This window comes from Mycteria americana, chromosome 1 (assembly GCF_035582795.1).
Source record: "Mycteria americana isolate JAX WOST 10 ecotype Jacksonville Zoo and Gardens chromosome 1, USCA_MyAme_1.0, whole genome shotgun sequence".
Taxonomy (NCBI): domain Eukaryota; kingdom Metazoa; phylum Chordata; class Aves; order Ciconiiformes; family Ciconiidae; genus Mycteria; species Mycteria americana.
The window spans coordinates 91820561-91833102 of record NC_134365.1 but is presented as its reverse complement, the minus strand read 5'-3'; the positions used below and the strand labels follow the sequence as shown (position 1 = coordinate 91833102).

At 42.4% G+C, this 12542-nt stretch overlaps 1 protein-coding gene across 4 annotated transcripts in view; it reads right to left on the bottom strand.

Moving 5' to 3' along the window:
• CD58 (CD58 molecule) overlaps positions 1–12542 on the bottom strand; it is a 34296-nt gene that overhangs the window by 20432 nt on the left and 1322 nt on the right. For all 4 annotated transcript variants that reach the window (XM_075512393.1, XM_075512407.1, XM_075512400.1 and 1 more), the window contains exons 2-3: positions 1307–1606; positions 393–644 (exon numbers count right to left, since the gene is read on the bottom strand). In XM_075512393.1, coding sequence (XP_075368508.1) covers positions 393–644; positions 1307–1606 — 552 coding nt within the window. The remainder of the gene's footprint in view (positions 1–392; positions 645–1306; positions 1607–12542) is intronic.

Genomic DNA, 12542 nt, shown 5'->3' with positions numbered 1-12542 from the left:
ATGACTGAATAGTTTCATTCCAGCTCAGGGAGAGCAGTACAAAGAGCACAATAGTCATTAGCATTAACAACACAAGGCCGGAAGGTTCAGAAGAGATCTTCCAAGTGTGTCTCCCTCTTTATTATTACTCATTTCAAGTCACAGCTGAAGGTTTTATTCTCTTGAGACCCCTGCAAAAAGTATCCTTCCGGGGGGATCAAACTGTCAATCTCATACCTTTCACCAATCTTAAGCACACTTTTAGGAGACAAATCACTTCTGATGCTTTTTACTTTTTAAATTCAACTTCCTCAGAAGCCAGTAGAAATCTTAGAGTCAAAGTCCATTCAGCAGAAGGTTGCTTCCCAACCTAGCCTCTCAGACTTGCGTATACAATCTGATCCATTCATTACCTTTTTTATCTGGAAAGCATTGAGTCAAAGAGATTTCAGAGCTCTTTTCCGTTTGAGAGAATTTAATGAAACATGCAGCTTTCTCAGAAGCATCAACATTCTTAGGGATGAAAACTTCCTGGGTCTGACGAGCGATTTTTATGCTACTGAACCTCCAAGTGTAATTCAGAGGCTTCTTGAAATTTGCTGTACATTTTAACACAAGGTCATCACCACTGATGTTGCAACTTATTTCAGGTTCTGGAGGGGGAGCTAAAAGGAGAGAAAACATTCTGTATTACTTTGGTTATAAACTGCCTTGAATTTTAGCACGGGACAAGGGCTGGAGCAACAAAAGCAGCAAGAGAGTGCATAGATAAAAGTGTACGTGTAAGGTGTGCGTGTGTGTGCACGCGCATGTGTGCATGAGAAATGTATTTCTAAAAGTGGCCCTGTTTGTGGTTCTTCAGTGCTCGTTTGAGACTCCTCATGGTCCACTCTCAATAGGACTAATACGCACACTGGTCAAATATATTTCCCAAAGACTACTAGTGAAGCTGCATAAATCTGCACAGGATGATGCCACAGATATTCAAGCACGTATAATATGCCTGCAGGAGCATCTTTAGTAGATAACTAATGCCTGGGATAACTTGGTCAGCTTGCTCAAAGAGTTTGGTTATTGACCCGAAAGCACACAGTGTGCTATCTACACACATTCTAGAAGTAATTCCAAGGTGAGTAATGATGGACACACAAATTAGATGCCACCTTTGAAAATTTGTTTAAAGTGCCTAAGCAGCTTAACAATAGAGCCAAAGAACAGCCCCCCTCTGTTTCTGTTTGCTTCCTTGACAAATAAACAATCCCCTTTCTAGCCTTCTTAAAGTGAACAAAGTGGTGCAAATTCTTTATGCAGTTCTTCCGCTACTTACGTAACACAGTAAGTTTGAAGGTTAAGACATCATTTTTTTTCACAGAATCCATGTAATCTAACATGTATATGCCAGCATCATTGTTCTCCAAGTTATATATAGTCAAGCACCCATTCTTCTTGTTAAGCAAGCCTCTGTTATGGAGAGAAGTAAAATACGTCGGTTGGTTTTGCCCTTCCCATTCAGCCACTTTATCCTTGTTTTTGGTCCAAACAATTTCCTCTATTTTTTGGTCTATTTTTACTGGAAAAGTAAAATTTTCTCCCACGATGCCAAACACGTCCTCACAGTGGATGTGTGCTACAGGGGAAAAAAAGAAAATAAAAAAGTTACTTTAACAATTGTTTTATCAACTATTGCTTGACTAATGCTGTATGCACTATCAGATACATTCAAATTTAGGTTAGAAGCATATCATGATGTTGCAAAGTAAGGCATGTGTCAGTTAAGAATTACCCAAACCCAGCCTGTCTGCACAATCATGTGACAGGCACCACAAAGGGATCCAGTTTCCACATTCTGGTCCCAGGTAGAATCATTGTCCTGATCTTCTTCCCTATCCTAATGTCCTCTGTCCCACTTTCCCTCTGTTCACTTGAATTAGGCCTCCTGCCCATGGTCTGGTGCAAAAGATGAAATGAAGAATTGTTGTAACCAGCAAAATCTATCTCAGAATCTTGTTGCAGAATGCCCAGACTGAAGCTCCTGCTGAGCAAATAAACTGCAATTTTTCCAGCATGAATATTCACAGAGTTAGTAAAAAGCACACTTCTGACACAAAACTGCCACTTAATTCAAAGCGCCTGCTCTGAAATCATGGGGATACTAGGGATTTCCTTTGGAAATGTCACTTAAGCAAGTTTATTTCACAGCCAATATACGTGAAATAGCATCCCAACCTCTGAGACCTAGCAGAGCTGCAAGCAAGAAATGGGAGCTGTCCAGAAACCTTAACTGCTATCGGTTTTGAATCAATCATATTCTGCTAAAAAAGGTCCAGAGATTCAATATAAATAAACAAACAACAACAAGAAAGGAGTAAGAGACTTTCTCTAGTTTTTATTAAAAACAGCTACATGTGCAAGGAAAAAAAAAATCTACTGATCTAACAGATGAGACCAAATTCTACTGTGGGGAAGGTATACTGTAAACCATTAGCATCTCTGTGTCCCTGCTTCAGTCTTCAGCAATCACCTCCTGCTTCTGAATAGCTCTAAAAAAAAAAATAAAAAAATCACAAGGCTACTGCCATGGCAGACATGTATGTAGACATAGACAAAAACATGTTAATACTGAGTTCAAGTAACACTTGCATTAAGGACTCTATTCCACTCCATGGTAGCTGGTAACTTTTTACTGCTAAGATGAAGGAAGGGCACGATTAAGATATAAATGAGGTCTCATATTAAGGCAGGATTCCCAATATACACCAACAATTTCCAGAAAAGATAAGAACCTGGAGCTGCAACATTTGTGTTTGGAGACCACAAGAAGACAGGATGCTGGGCAAGATGAAACACTGTTTTGATCTGATGAAGCTTGGAGTCTTGTTAGAGACTTTTGTTTCATAAAGACAATTTCTAGGAATGCGTTTTCCTCAAGAAGTCATCTCTCACTGCCTAGGGACCTACAGTATTCCTAGCATGGAGAAAAACTCCCTGTTCTACCCACTGTGAAATTCTACCTCTCAGTAACTTCGGCTCACAGACACAATCAAGCTGTGGTGGCTTAACATCACCATGCATAAGCCAAGACACAGTGGCTGTTGACAAGAGCAAGGTAACACAACTCCCTTCTGGGAGGAAAGCAGCCATTTTCTGGGGACTAAGAACATGAGCAAGGACAGCCACCACTGTTCAGCCAACCACTAATAACTTCCTAAGCCTGGGTGTTGATGCACGTAAACTCTCCATGTCTTTGCTCTCTTTCAGTTAGTCATAAGAGCTAGGCTGGAGTTATAAGGGCAAGATTGTTTCTTCAAGCCCAGAAATGAGACTGGAGGAAAGCAGAGCTCAAAAGAAAACACATTCTCCCTCCACAGCTTCTGCTAGGCATGGGGGAGCGCTGCCCTCTTCAGCGCACTCTCTTCTTGCTGGCTGGTGAAACAAAGGCTTGGCAGCAAGGAGCTGAAGAGTTCCTGCCCAAGGAGCAAGACAGGGAAAAGGTTATCCTTTCAGGATAACCATCATCTCCTCCTGTCTAAAACCAGGGATCAGGCACTTTTACTTCCCTCCTTCACTGCTCTAGTGAAAATGTGAGGAAACCTCCACTCAATGCTGTCAGCTTCCTTTTTTCAGGGACATTATACATCATACAGAAATGTTGCATAAGGTCTCCACCACATATCTTTGAGCTTCTAAAGAAAGCATGTGTCATCATATGTCTTCTGAATTTCCAAGGAACCCTTCCCCCTCTTTTCTTCTTCATTTAATACGGAGACAGATTTCCCATTTCACAGCAGTTAACTTCTCTGCTATGAGCAAAGAGGGAGAAGTAACAGCCAAACACTTTCCCATGCACTCTTTTTGGAAGGCTAGAAATAAGAATGATGTTTCTCTGCTTTCTCCCTCTCTCCATACTGTAGCCTATTATTCCAAGATAAAGTTCACACAACAAAGTAGTGCTGCGCTAAAGGCCTCCAGTAGCCTCTACAGAAACCATCAGACTACCTGCTCCTGTATCTCCTTCAACTCACTCCAAATTCCTTCTTATGCCATGTCTTTGTGTTCTATCCTTCCAAACAAATCACATAATGAAAGTGTTACTGATAAAGAGAAGCTAACATGGTGCAAGCAAAGCCTCTTCTGCAGACCCACTACCTCATCTTGTCTACATCATCTTCTGTTCCCACTTCTCCAGCAGCCAGATACCTTTGCTTATGCAGCCTTCTCGTCCTACCCAGGACTCAGAGCCACGGTCAAGCTTTCTGCCTACCACGCATCAGCTGAACCACGACAACAGCATGGATGCACAGATTTGGCCTGCAGCAAACAGCAAGCCATGAACCTTAGCCTAGTTTGCAGTACGTGAAAACATTTCAGATTTTCTCATGTTTGACAACAACTCAGCTAATACATGTAATCTGGAACTCCATGCTAACTGAATCATGTCTCTGAATGCAGAGTTTGGATTGCAGCCTATGCAAGACAAGGCACAGTCCTTCACTCACAGAGTAACAGGTCACCCATACAGCCTAGTGTGCTATACCCAGGTGTTAATATTCACCTGAATAATTCTGACTCTTTAAGCATTTAAACAGGCTAAAGGTATCCACATGTTCTGTTCAGACTGAGTAAGTGGAATTTATCAGCAATAAGTGCTTCATTACTATATTTGTCTACCTGATTTGATTTTCTTCACTACTTTTCTTGGAGCTGATATAAGGCTTAGTTATTCTGAAGAACTTCTGTAAACTAACTCCCTTTTTATTTTTAACACTATCAATATCATCTTTTTTGGCCTCAAGTACCTATTTGAAATGCATATATGTATATATTAGGTCTATACAAGCAGCAGTTAGGCTCCCATATTGCCATTAAGACCTTAATGTTCCACCTGCTGAAGCTGGGTGGAAAAGTCCTTACTGATTATCTTGTAGCAAGGAACTGTCTGCCTCAGGAGTTGGGCTTTTTAAATAGTGGATTTTTTTCTGTTTTGTGTAACTTCCCAACTACCCCTTTTTTAGGCTTTTTTTTCAATTGTGAATTCCCCCAGCAACTATAAGCAGCAGAGTTACATTCCCTCCTAACCCTCAGAAACACCAGCTGCAGAGAACCCTGAAATAAATGTTCAGTCCAGAAGGACTATCAGAATACTCACCCACAGTCCTCCTAATTCCCCCACAGGTCACAAACGTGACTCGTTTCCCAATCTCCAGAAAGCACTTAGACCCATGGTATAAAAGCATGGGCAAAAGCTACAGCCAGGAAAGAGAGAATGCAGATTACAGTAAGCTGTAGCAGCGTCCCAGGCTGTTGCAAGAGAAAATCAGATTCGTGTAGGCCTGACTGCAAATCTTACACATAACATCAAAAGCAGAGTTTTTCACTTGCATACTGCAGCAAGTTCACAGAGGTATGTGTTGCTACTCCTGGACAATACAGGGTTGCCTGCATTTACAGAGCCCTACACATCAGCAAAGGCAGGACCTAAGGGTGGCACCCACCACCAAGCCTGGGTCCCTCCCCACCACAAAATCCATACCTTCAGTTATATCCCTCAGCACTGGCATAACAACAGGTAGCACTCCCATGCAAGTGTTACCCAGTCATTTTAAAACTATGCTGCTGACCAAAAGCGTGGGGATAACCTACCTATTCCTCCCCATCCTTTGTTTTTGTCTGCCTGTTCCCACAAGAAAATAGTCATGCAGAGAGTACAATCTGCTGAAAGCTAACTTGACACACACCCCCTCAAAAAAAAACAAAAAAAAAACACACAAACAAAAAAAACCCCCAAGAACAACCAAAAAAACCCCACAGAAGGATTGTAATTCCCTTGCTGTGACTTGCTGTGGGAACACCAGTGCTTGTACATGGGATGGAGCAGAAACAAGTGAGCCGGAAAAGAACATGAGTAAGGCCATCCCTTTGGCTAGCAGCACAGACCTGGCTCGGAGTACAGTGACTGTACCCACACTCCAGAGCAGATTTCTAAAAACAGCTACAGGGAAATGATGACGATTGAGCGGCACCTTAAATCCAACCCTTCATGTTTACCCACTTCACTGAGGGCGCTTGCATCTCTCTGCTCTGGGTTCACAGCCCTAAACCTTCCTAGGACAGAGGTAAAGCCTTCCGAAACGCTGTCAGAGATGCAGACGCTGCCTCCCTCTTCTCTAGTAACTCACTAGTCAAACCAAATGTTCAAGACATTTTTCTGTGTTACAGAGATAAAAAATGCACAGTCAACTGAAGAAGAGCCTAAAACTTCTCACTAGTGTCCTGACCAGACCAGACCATCTTGGGCCAGGCTGCTTTATAATTCCCTAATGCACATTGGCACAGCCTGAAGAGGAGGAAGAAAGAGCACGCTCCACTGCACAGCTCAGGGAAGCCTATGGTAGGGTTATCAAAGCCTCAGTATGCGACTCTCAGAAGGACTTGGTGGATGCCAGCAGAGCTTAGGTACAAGCAAGATGCAGAAAAGCTTGGCTATGACAAGGACTAGGCGATCCTGGATACTTCCAGGGAAAGAAGTTGAGGAATAGGGAAAACAGAGGACCAAAACATCAGCTCCACAGGAATAAAGGTGCCACCAGGGTCAGACACCAGCCAACTTAGACACCAGCCGACACTGACACCAGAATTGAAAGGAAGGTGCAAATCTCCAACAACTTTTGTAAGTTTAGTTCCAAAGATTTTTTTTTTTTTTTTTTTACAATAGCCAGAATTCTCAGTTCCTCTGCCCTCTCCCCACTTAGATCTCTCTTCCATTTGCTGAACCTCGCAGATCTCTCTAGCTCCCCCCACCCTGCTTCCTGCCCAAGCCTCTTCCACTCCCCTTGTCCTCTGATTACTTGCCCAGTCTTACTCTTCCTACTACTTGCCATGGTCACTGCTACCATGCAATTGTGTACTAGGTCTGCTTGGGACGGAGTTAATTTTCTTCATAGCAGCCCATATGGTGCTGTGTTTTAGATTTGTGACCAAAACAGTGTTGATAACACACCAATGTTTTAGCTATTACTGAAGAGTGCTTACACAGCATCAAGACCTTTTCTCTTTCTCACTCTGCCCAATACTAGAAGTAGGCTGGGGATGGGCAAGACACTGGGAGAGGACATAGCCATGACAGTTGACCCCAACTGATCAAAGAGATATTCCCTACCATATATCATGCTCAGCAATAAAAATGAGGGGGAGAAGTGTTTTTCCAAAGTAGCCATTGCTTAAAGAAGTCCGCTGGTGGGAAGGGATGAGTGATTGCTATTGCATCACTTCGTTCCCCGCCTCCCTTTGTTTTCCCACCTTCACTTACTAAATTGTCTTTATCTTGACCCATGAGTTTTTCATGCTTTTGCCCTCCTGAATCTCTACCCCATCCTGCTGAGGGGGAGCGAGCAAGTGACTGGGTTGTGCTTCACAACTTGTTTCCAGATCTCTACCCACCTCTGACTCTCCTGTGAGCCAGGAGGATCTGGTTCACAACAATGCACCTGAAATCCTGGTGTCTTTGCCTTTGAATTCAGGACAGAATCTGTCCAATCCAGAATTTTGCAGCTCAGGCTTGTTTCTTCAAAGATCCCCAATGGAAGCTCTGAACCCAGTGCAATGCATATCTCAACATGGATACTGATTGTGCAGCTCTGGCAAATTTTCTTAAGCTTTAAAACTTTTGATATAAACGCAACTCTAATAAACTTCATATTAGAAGTATCCACTGGGCTATATTTCCAAGCTGGAAAGGATATTCCTCTCTCTGAATGAAAATGTGTGGGCTCTTATTTTTGTGGCCCCTTCTTGATTTGGATGTTTTCTTTTTGCCGAAGCATTGCTTCAGGTTAGTTCTAGGTAAGTCTATTCATTTCATACTAGACAAACATCAACAAAAATATTCCACCTCTAGCAAGTCTGCCTGTTCATACACCAGGATAAAGGTATGTGTACAGTGTCACCAGGACCACACTAAAGGTAGCAGCAGAAGAAAAAGCTTCACGAAGTTACTGGTATTTTAGCTAGCGTAGCATCTCTACCTTTCAAGTAGCGTGGTACAGTGGCTAACACATTGATCAACCTGCACTCACACCTCTCTCGTACTTGGTTAGGTTGTGCTCCATTAACAGCAAGGGGAAATAGCAGATGTAACGGCCTAGGTACACACAACATGCTTAGCAGACTTCACCTACTCACAGCTCTCATCATCACCTTGAATTAAGTAGAGAGTTTTTACTTCTGCTAAGCAAACCACATGCAGTTTTGTCATGCTGCTTCTTACCACCCGTCTAGCACAAACCTGAATTCACCTCCATCATTCCTATCACTTCAATAGTAATGCAGCCCAGCCCTACAACACAAAAGTTTTAGCTTTGTATACTCCTTCTACCTCTCAAGCCTCAGTCCCCAGGACTCACCTCTGAGCTTTATGACTTTATTAATAGTTATTCAGTCATAGTTATTCTGATCATTGATTTAACCCGTCTTACTATAAAAGACTATGGAAGTGCAAGACATTCTCTAGGAGGCAAAGAAAAACTGATCCCTGCCTTCCAGGAGTCTTTCTTACATGCTGTTCTAGAGCAGGGAAACTTCATCTATTCTGTGGAAGTCAAAGTCCACAAAAAGAGCAATACTCCAGGGAATTCACCGGAGGAGGGGTTACTGCAGGACCATGGTTCCCAAATCTTCTTTTGCTGTGAGAGGCACTATATGGGACAATGGTGGGAAGAGAGCACACAAAATCATACTTGTATGTTCTGTCGTTAGAGCATCACATGCTCTGCATATACAAATTTAGGATAACCTAATCTCTTAACTCCAGCTTCAGAGGGGTTGATGTAGTAGACTGTTACTGCCTGTACTTTGAGGCAACCTAGATCCAGCCAGTTCTCCCGTCAAGAACATAACCAACGAGGCCCTTCTTCAGGTCACACATAGGAGCAGGCTGCAATGTGACAACTCCTATTCTAAAAATCTTGTGCCCTGGACAATTGATTAGCTCAGGGCAACGAAGCAAACACATAAGCCCACTCATGGGGGAGAGGCGTGTGTAGCCATCCCACTCTCCCTCCCCTCCACCTGCTTTTGCCCTCCTTTTTGCAGTCTCAGGGTCCTGCTCCATTGGCATGGTCCCTGGACTGAGCCAACACTATTCATTAACTTTATAGGGGGGTTTTGACAAATTACATTGCCATTAACAGAATGAGCTAAATCTAGTGAATGCCCAGGCCAGCACATGGCAGCGTGAGGCGAGGGAGAGAGGGGGAGAACTGAGAATCCCCATTTTGGCAATAGTGAACTACTAAAGAGGATCATTGTGTCCTGTAGGATACTGATTATTTTCAATCTCTGGGCTTTGCTTAGGGAGAGAGCTGACTTGCATTTAAGCCTACCCTGAACTGCCAGAAAAAAAGCAGTTCAAATCCTCTGGTCACTTACTCCCAACATCCAGATAGTACTTCTATGCTGTACTAGCACAGTCTTTATGTAGCTATATGATCAACAGGACTGAGAAAATAAGCTGTCTCAGTAACTTTTTTCCTTCAGTTGAGTTCATTTTCAGCCAGATCATCTTTGCAGTTCTGTTTGTAAAGAACGACACAAATGGATGACATAGAGAAGAACTGTTCTTTTCCTGTGGCAATACCAGCTTAAATGTACTCCAAACTACAATCTATGTCTCTTCCAAACCTTGTATCACCCAGATAGCCTACAGCCATACCACACTGAACACAGCCAATATGGTCTCATGAGACTGTAAACTTATAGAAGGAGCATTAAAAAAAAGACAAATCCATATACACAATCAAAACGTGTTTGGTGGGGGTTTTTTTTTGTTTGTTTGATTTTTTTTGGTTTTTTTACAAACACCTTTAACCACACTGTCAACTCTCAAGATCAAAGGAGCCTGTGCATGTAATCCAGAGATGATCCTGGCTTTCTAAGGACTAAGACCATTAATCACATTAAGCCAAGAAACTATCAGTAACATTTTTTTCAGTAACATTTTTTTTACTGTGTGTTCATCCTGTAGTGTTAAATATCAATGGCAAAAAATTATTTGTTTCTTTTTGGTTTTAGGCAAAGATTTATCAAGAGTTTTTAAGCAGGGCACAGAGGATTTTTTCTTTTTCCTTTTTTTCCCCCCCTTTGTGAGAAATTCAGAACTTCCTCTGTTTATTCAGGAAGATTCAAGAGTAAGGTAGCACAATCAGGTGTAAGCTTCATACAGCTGATGACTAGAAAAATTTTTCCATTCATACCATTTAAAACTGTGTTTAACATTTCTATTAGCAACCTACCGAACTAAACGCATTCTACAAGCAACCTGAATTTGTTGGGAGTCCAGATTTCCCCCCATTGATCCCAACACCTTGTGATGTAGTAGTTCCCATGACATCTCTCGCAGAGTGGAAAGACACAGGAAAAAACATTAAGCAATCCTGGTATTTTTATGATCAACGAAAACATAAAAAGGAGCATATATTTCTGTGTGTAAAGAAAGGGAGGAAATTTTAAAACAAAAACCAGCTCAAACCTGTCAAACTGCCTAATAGGAAAGAAACAAAAAGTCACATTAAGGTAAGTTTGGTTTCTGTAGTGGTCACTTTTAGAAGAAGTCAGAAAGAAAACATGAGAGTTGCTAACATATCTTTGTCAGCCCATGCTCAATATTGTATATGGTAACTTCTGCTCTTAGTTGAACCAGGTTGTCTCCCCTTAACTCAATTTTTATGAAAGAGGTTGAACTGGGAAATGAAGCATTAAGGACCCCAGCAAAATACACGAGAACTAGAAGGCAGCAACACTATTTAAAAATGAGTTGATGCTCAGACCGCTGAAAGAGTTCCCTGGCTTTCAGATGAACCTCACTACAGACGCAGAATGCTTCCAGGTGCTCTAGTTCACTCACCCAGCTTAGTTTATCCCCTTATCCCCTCTGCTTTTGGGGGGAAGCCCTGACTCTGCTAAAGTCACCAAAAGTTTGGCTGCCACCTGCAGCGCGGCAGAACATCCCCACCAGTGTGGCTGGCACTACAATCCTCCTGCTGGTGTGGCAGCCAGCAATTTATTAGCCTCATACAGGGAGGGTGCAAAGATCTCTCTGTGGGTTCCTTCAACAAGCTGGGCCACAGATACTACATTGACTTTTTTCCCCCACCCATATACAATCTCCAGGATCCCAAAATGGAACACAGTTTTGGCTTGAATTTCCAATGACTGAAGGAGCGTGGTCTTTGCAGGTCTAAAATCAAAGTCCTTCATAGGCTCAGTGTGACCTTTACATTTTAAGCATTGTATTTGCAAGTCTGAGGTTTTAATCAGATAAAAACCTGGCCTGGCAGGGTGTTGTGAAAAGCAGTAATCCCTACATGATGAGTAGGGATTCTGAAGATGCCAAAGCTACACTGCAGCTCTGTGTGTCACAGGTTCCCACAGGAGAATGAAGAAGCACTTATTCAGAACGGATTATGCTATGTGCTTCTCTATCGCCCCCCATTTCCAGATGTTCAACGACATGAGACTGGGATAGGTGCAGTGCTTTGAATTTGGGTGGAGAAGCAAGGAGGCTGAGAAGGCAGGCATTCAGGAGGGGAAGGCTGATAGGGGATGAGGATCTACCAAGAGCATCCTGGTGTTTACAACAGGTGTTTGCAAGGCTAGAAACTTGCACGCCAAGTCAAACTGCTACTGATTTACTTTATGCACTTGGGCAGATCAGTCTGACTTTCAGAGTCTTGATTTTCTCATACGGACATGACAGATTATTCTACCTTGATAAAAATCTACATAAGAACATTTACACATAGGCAACAACACACATAAGAACAATAATGCAAGCATACAAATAAAAAGATAGTGCAAAATCTTGCTGATTTAGTTTAGTGAACAACACTAAAGAGTTTGTACTTGTATTCCTGATCTCCCACCCTAATCAACCACTGCAGAATCAAAGTTTTATAGAGAGGACAAGACAACAGAGCTAGTTAATTTTTTCATTAAAGGAGGCTATTATGATACTTGCAGCCACAATTACCCTCTCCAGTTGCAGCCACAATTACCCTCTCCAGTTGCCCAGTTACCATCATCTCTCCCTTTCAACTGCATGTTTTTTGGAACCTGGAATCTCATTTCCTGGATAAGTCTACAGCACCCGGACTCAGATGCTCAGAGTAGCAGCGGCATGCCAACTTACATAATGTAAGGTAACAAAGTGCCTTCACACATACAAAAAGTTACAAGAGGATACTCAATCATGCATTACTAACACTCATTTAGAACCATCTGCAAAAGCACTGCAGGTGAGATGAAGAAATTGCATCTAAGGCTGAACACAGGGAGACTGACTCACGCAGGTATGCAGAGTCCTAGCTTCTCCACTGGTCCACCACACATACCTGGTCCCAAAGGTCTCTTACAGTATTGGCTGCAGAACGGGATCTCACCATCTTAAACAAACAATCTGAAGACTTCCAGAATAGTATGGGAGGAAATCTCAGGGAATTGTTCTGAACACTCAATAGCAGAACCAGCTGCTTAAAGCCTTCAGGAAAAGCAAAAGGAGACTGTTCTTTTTT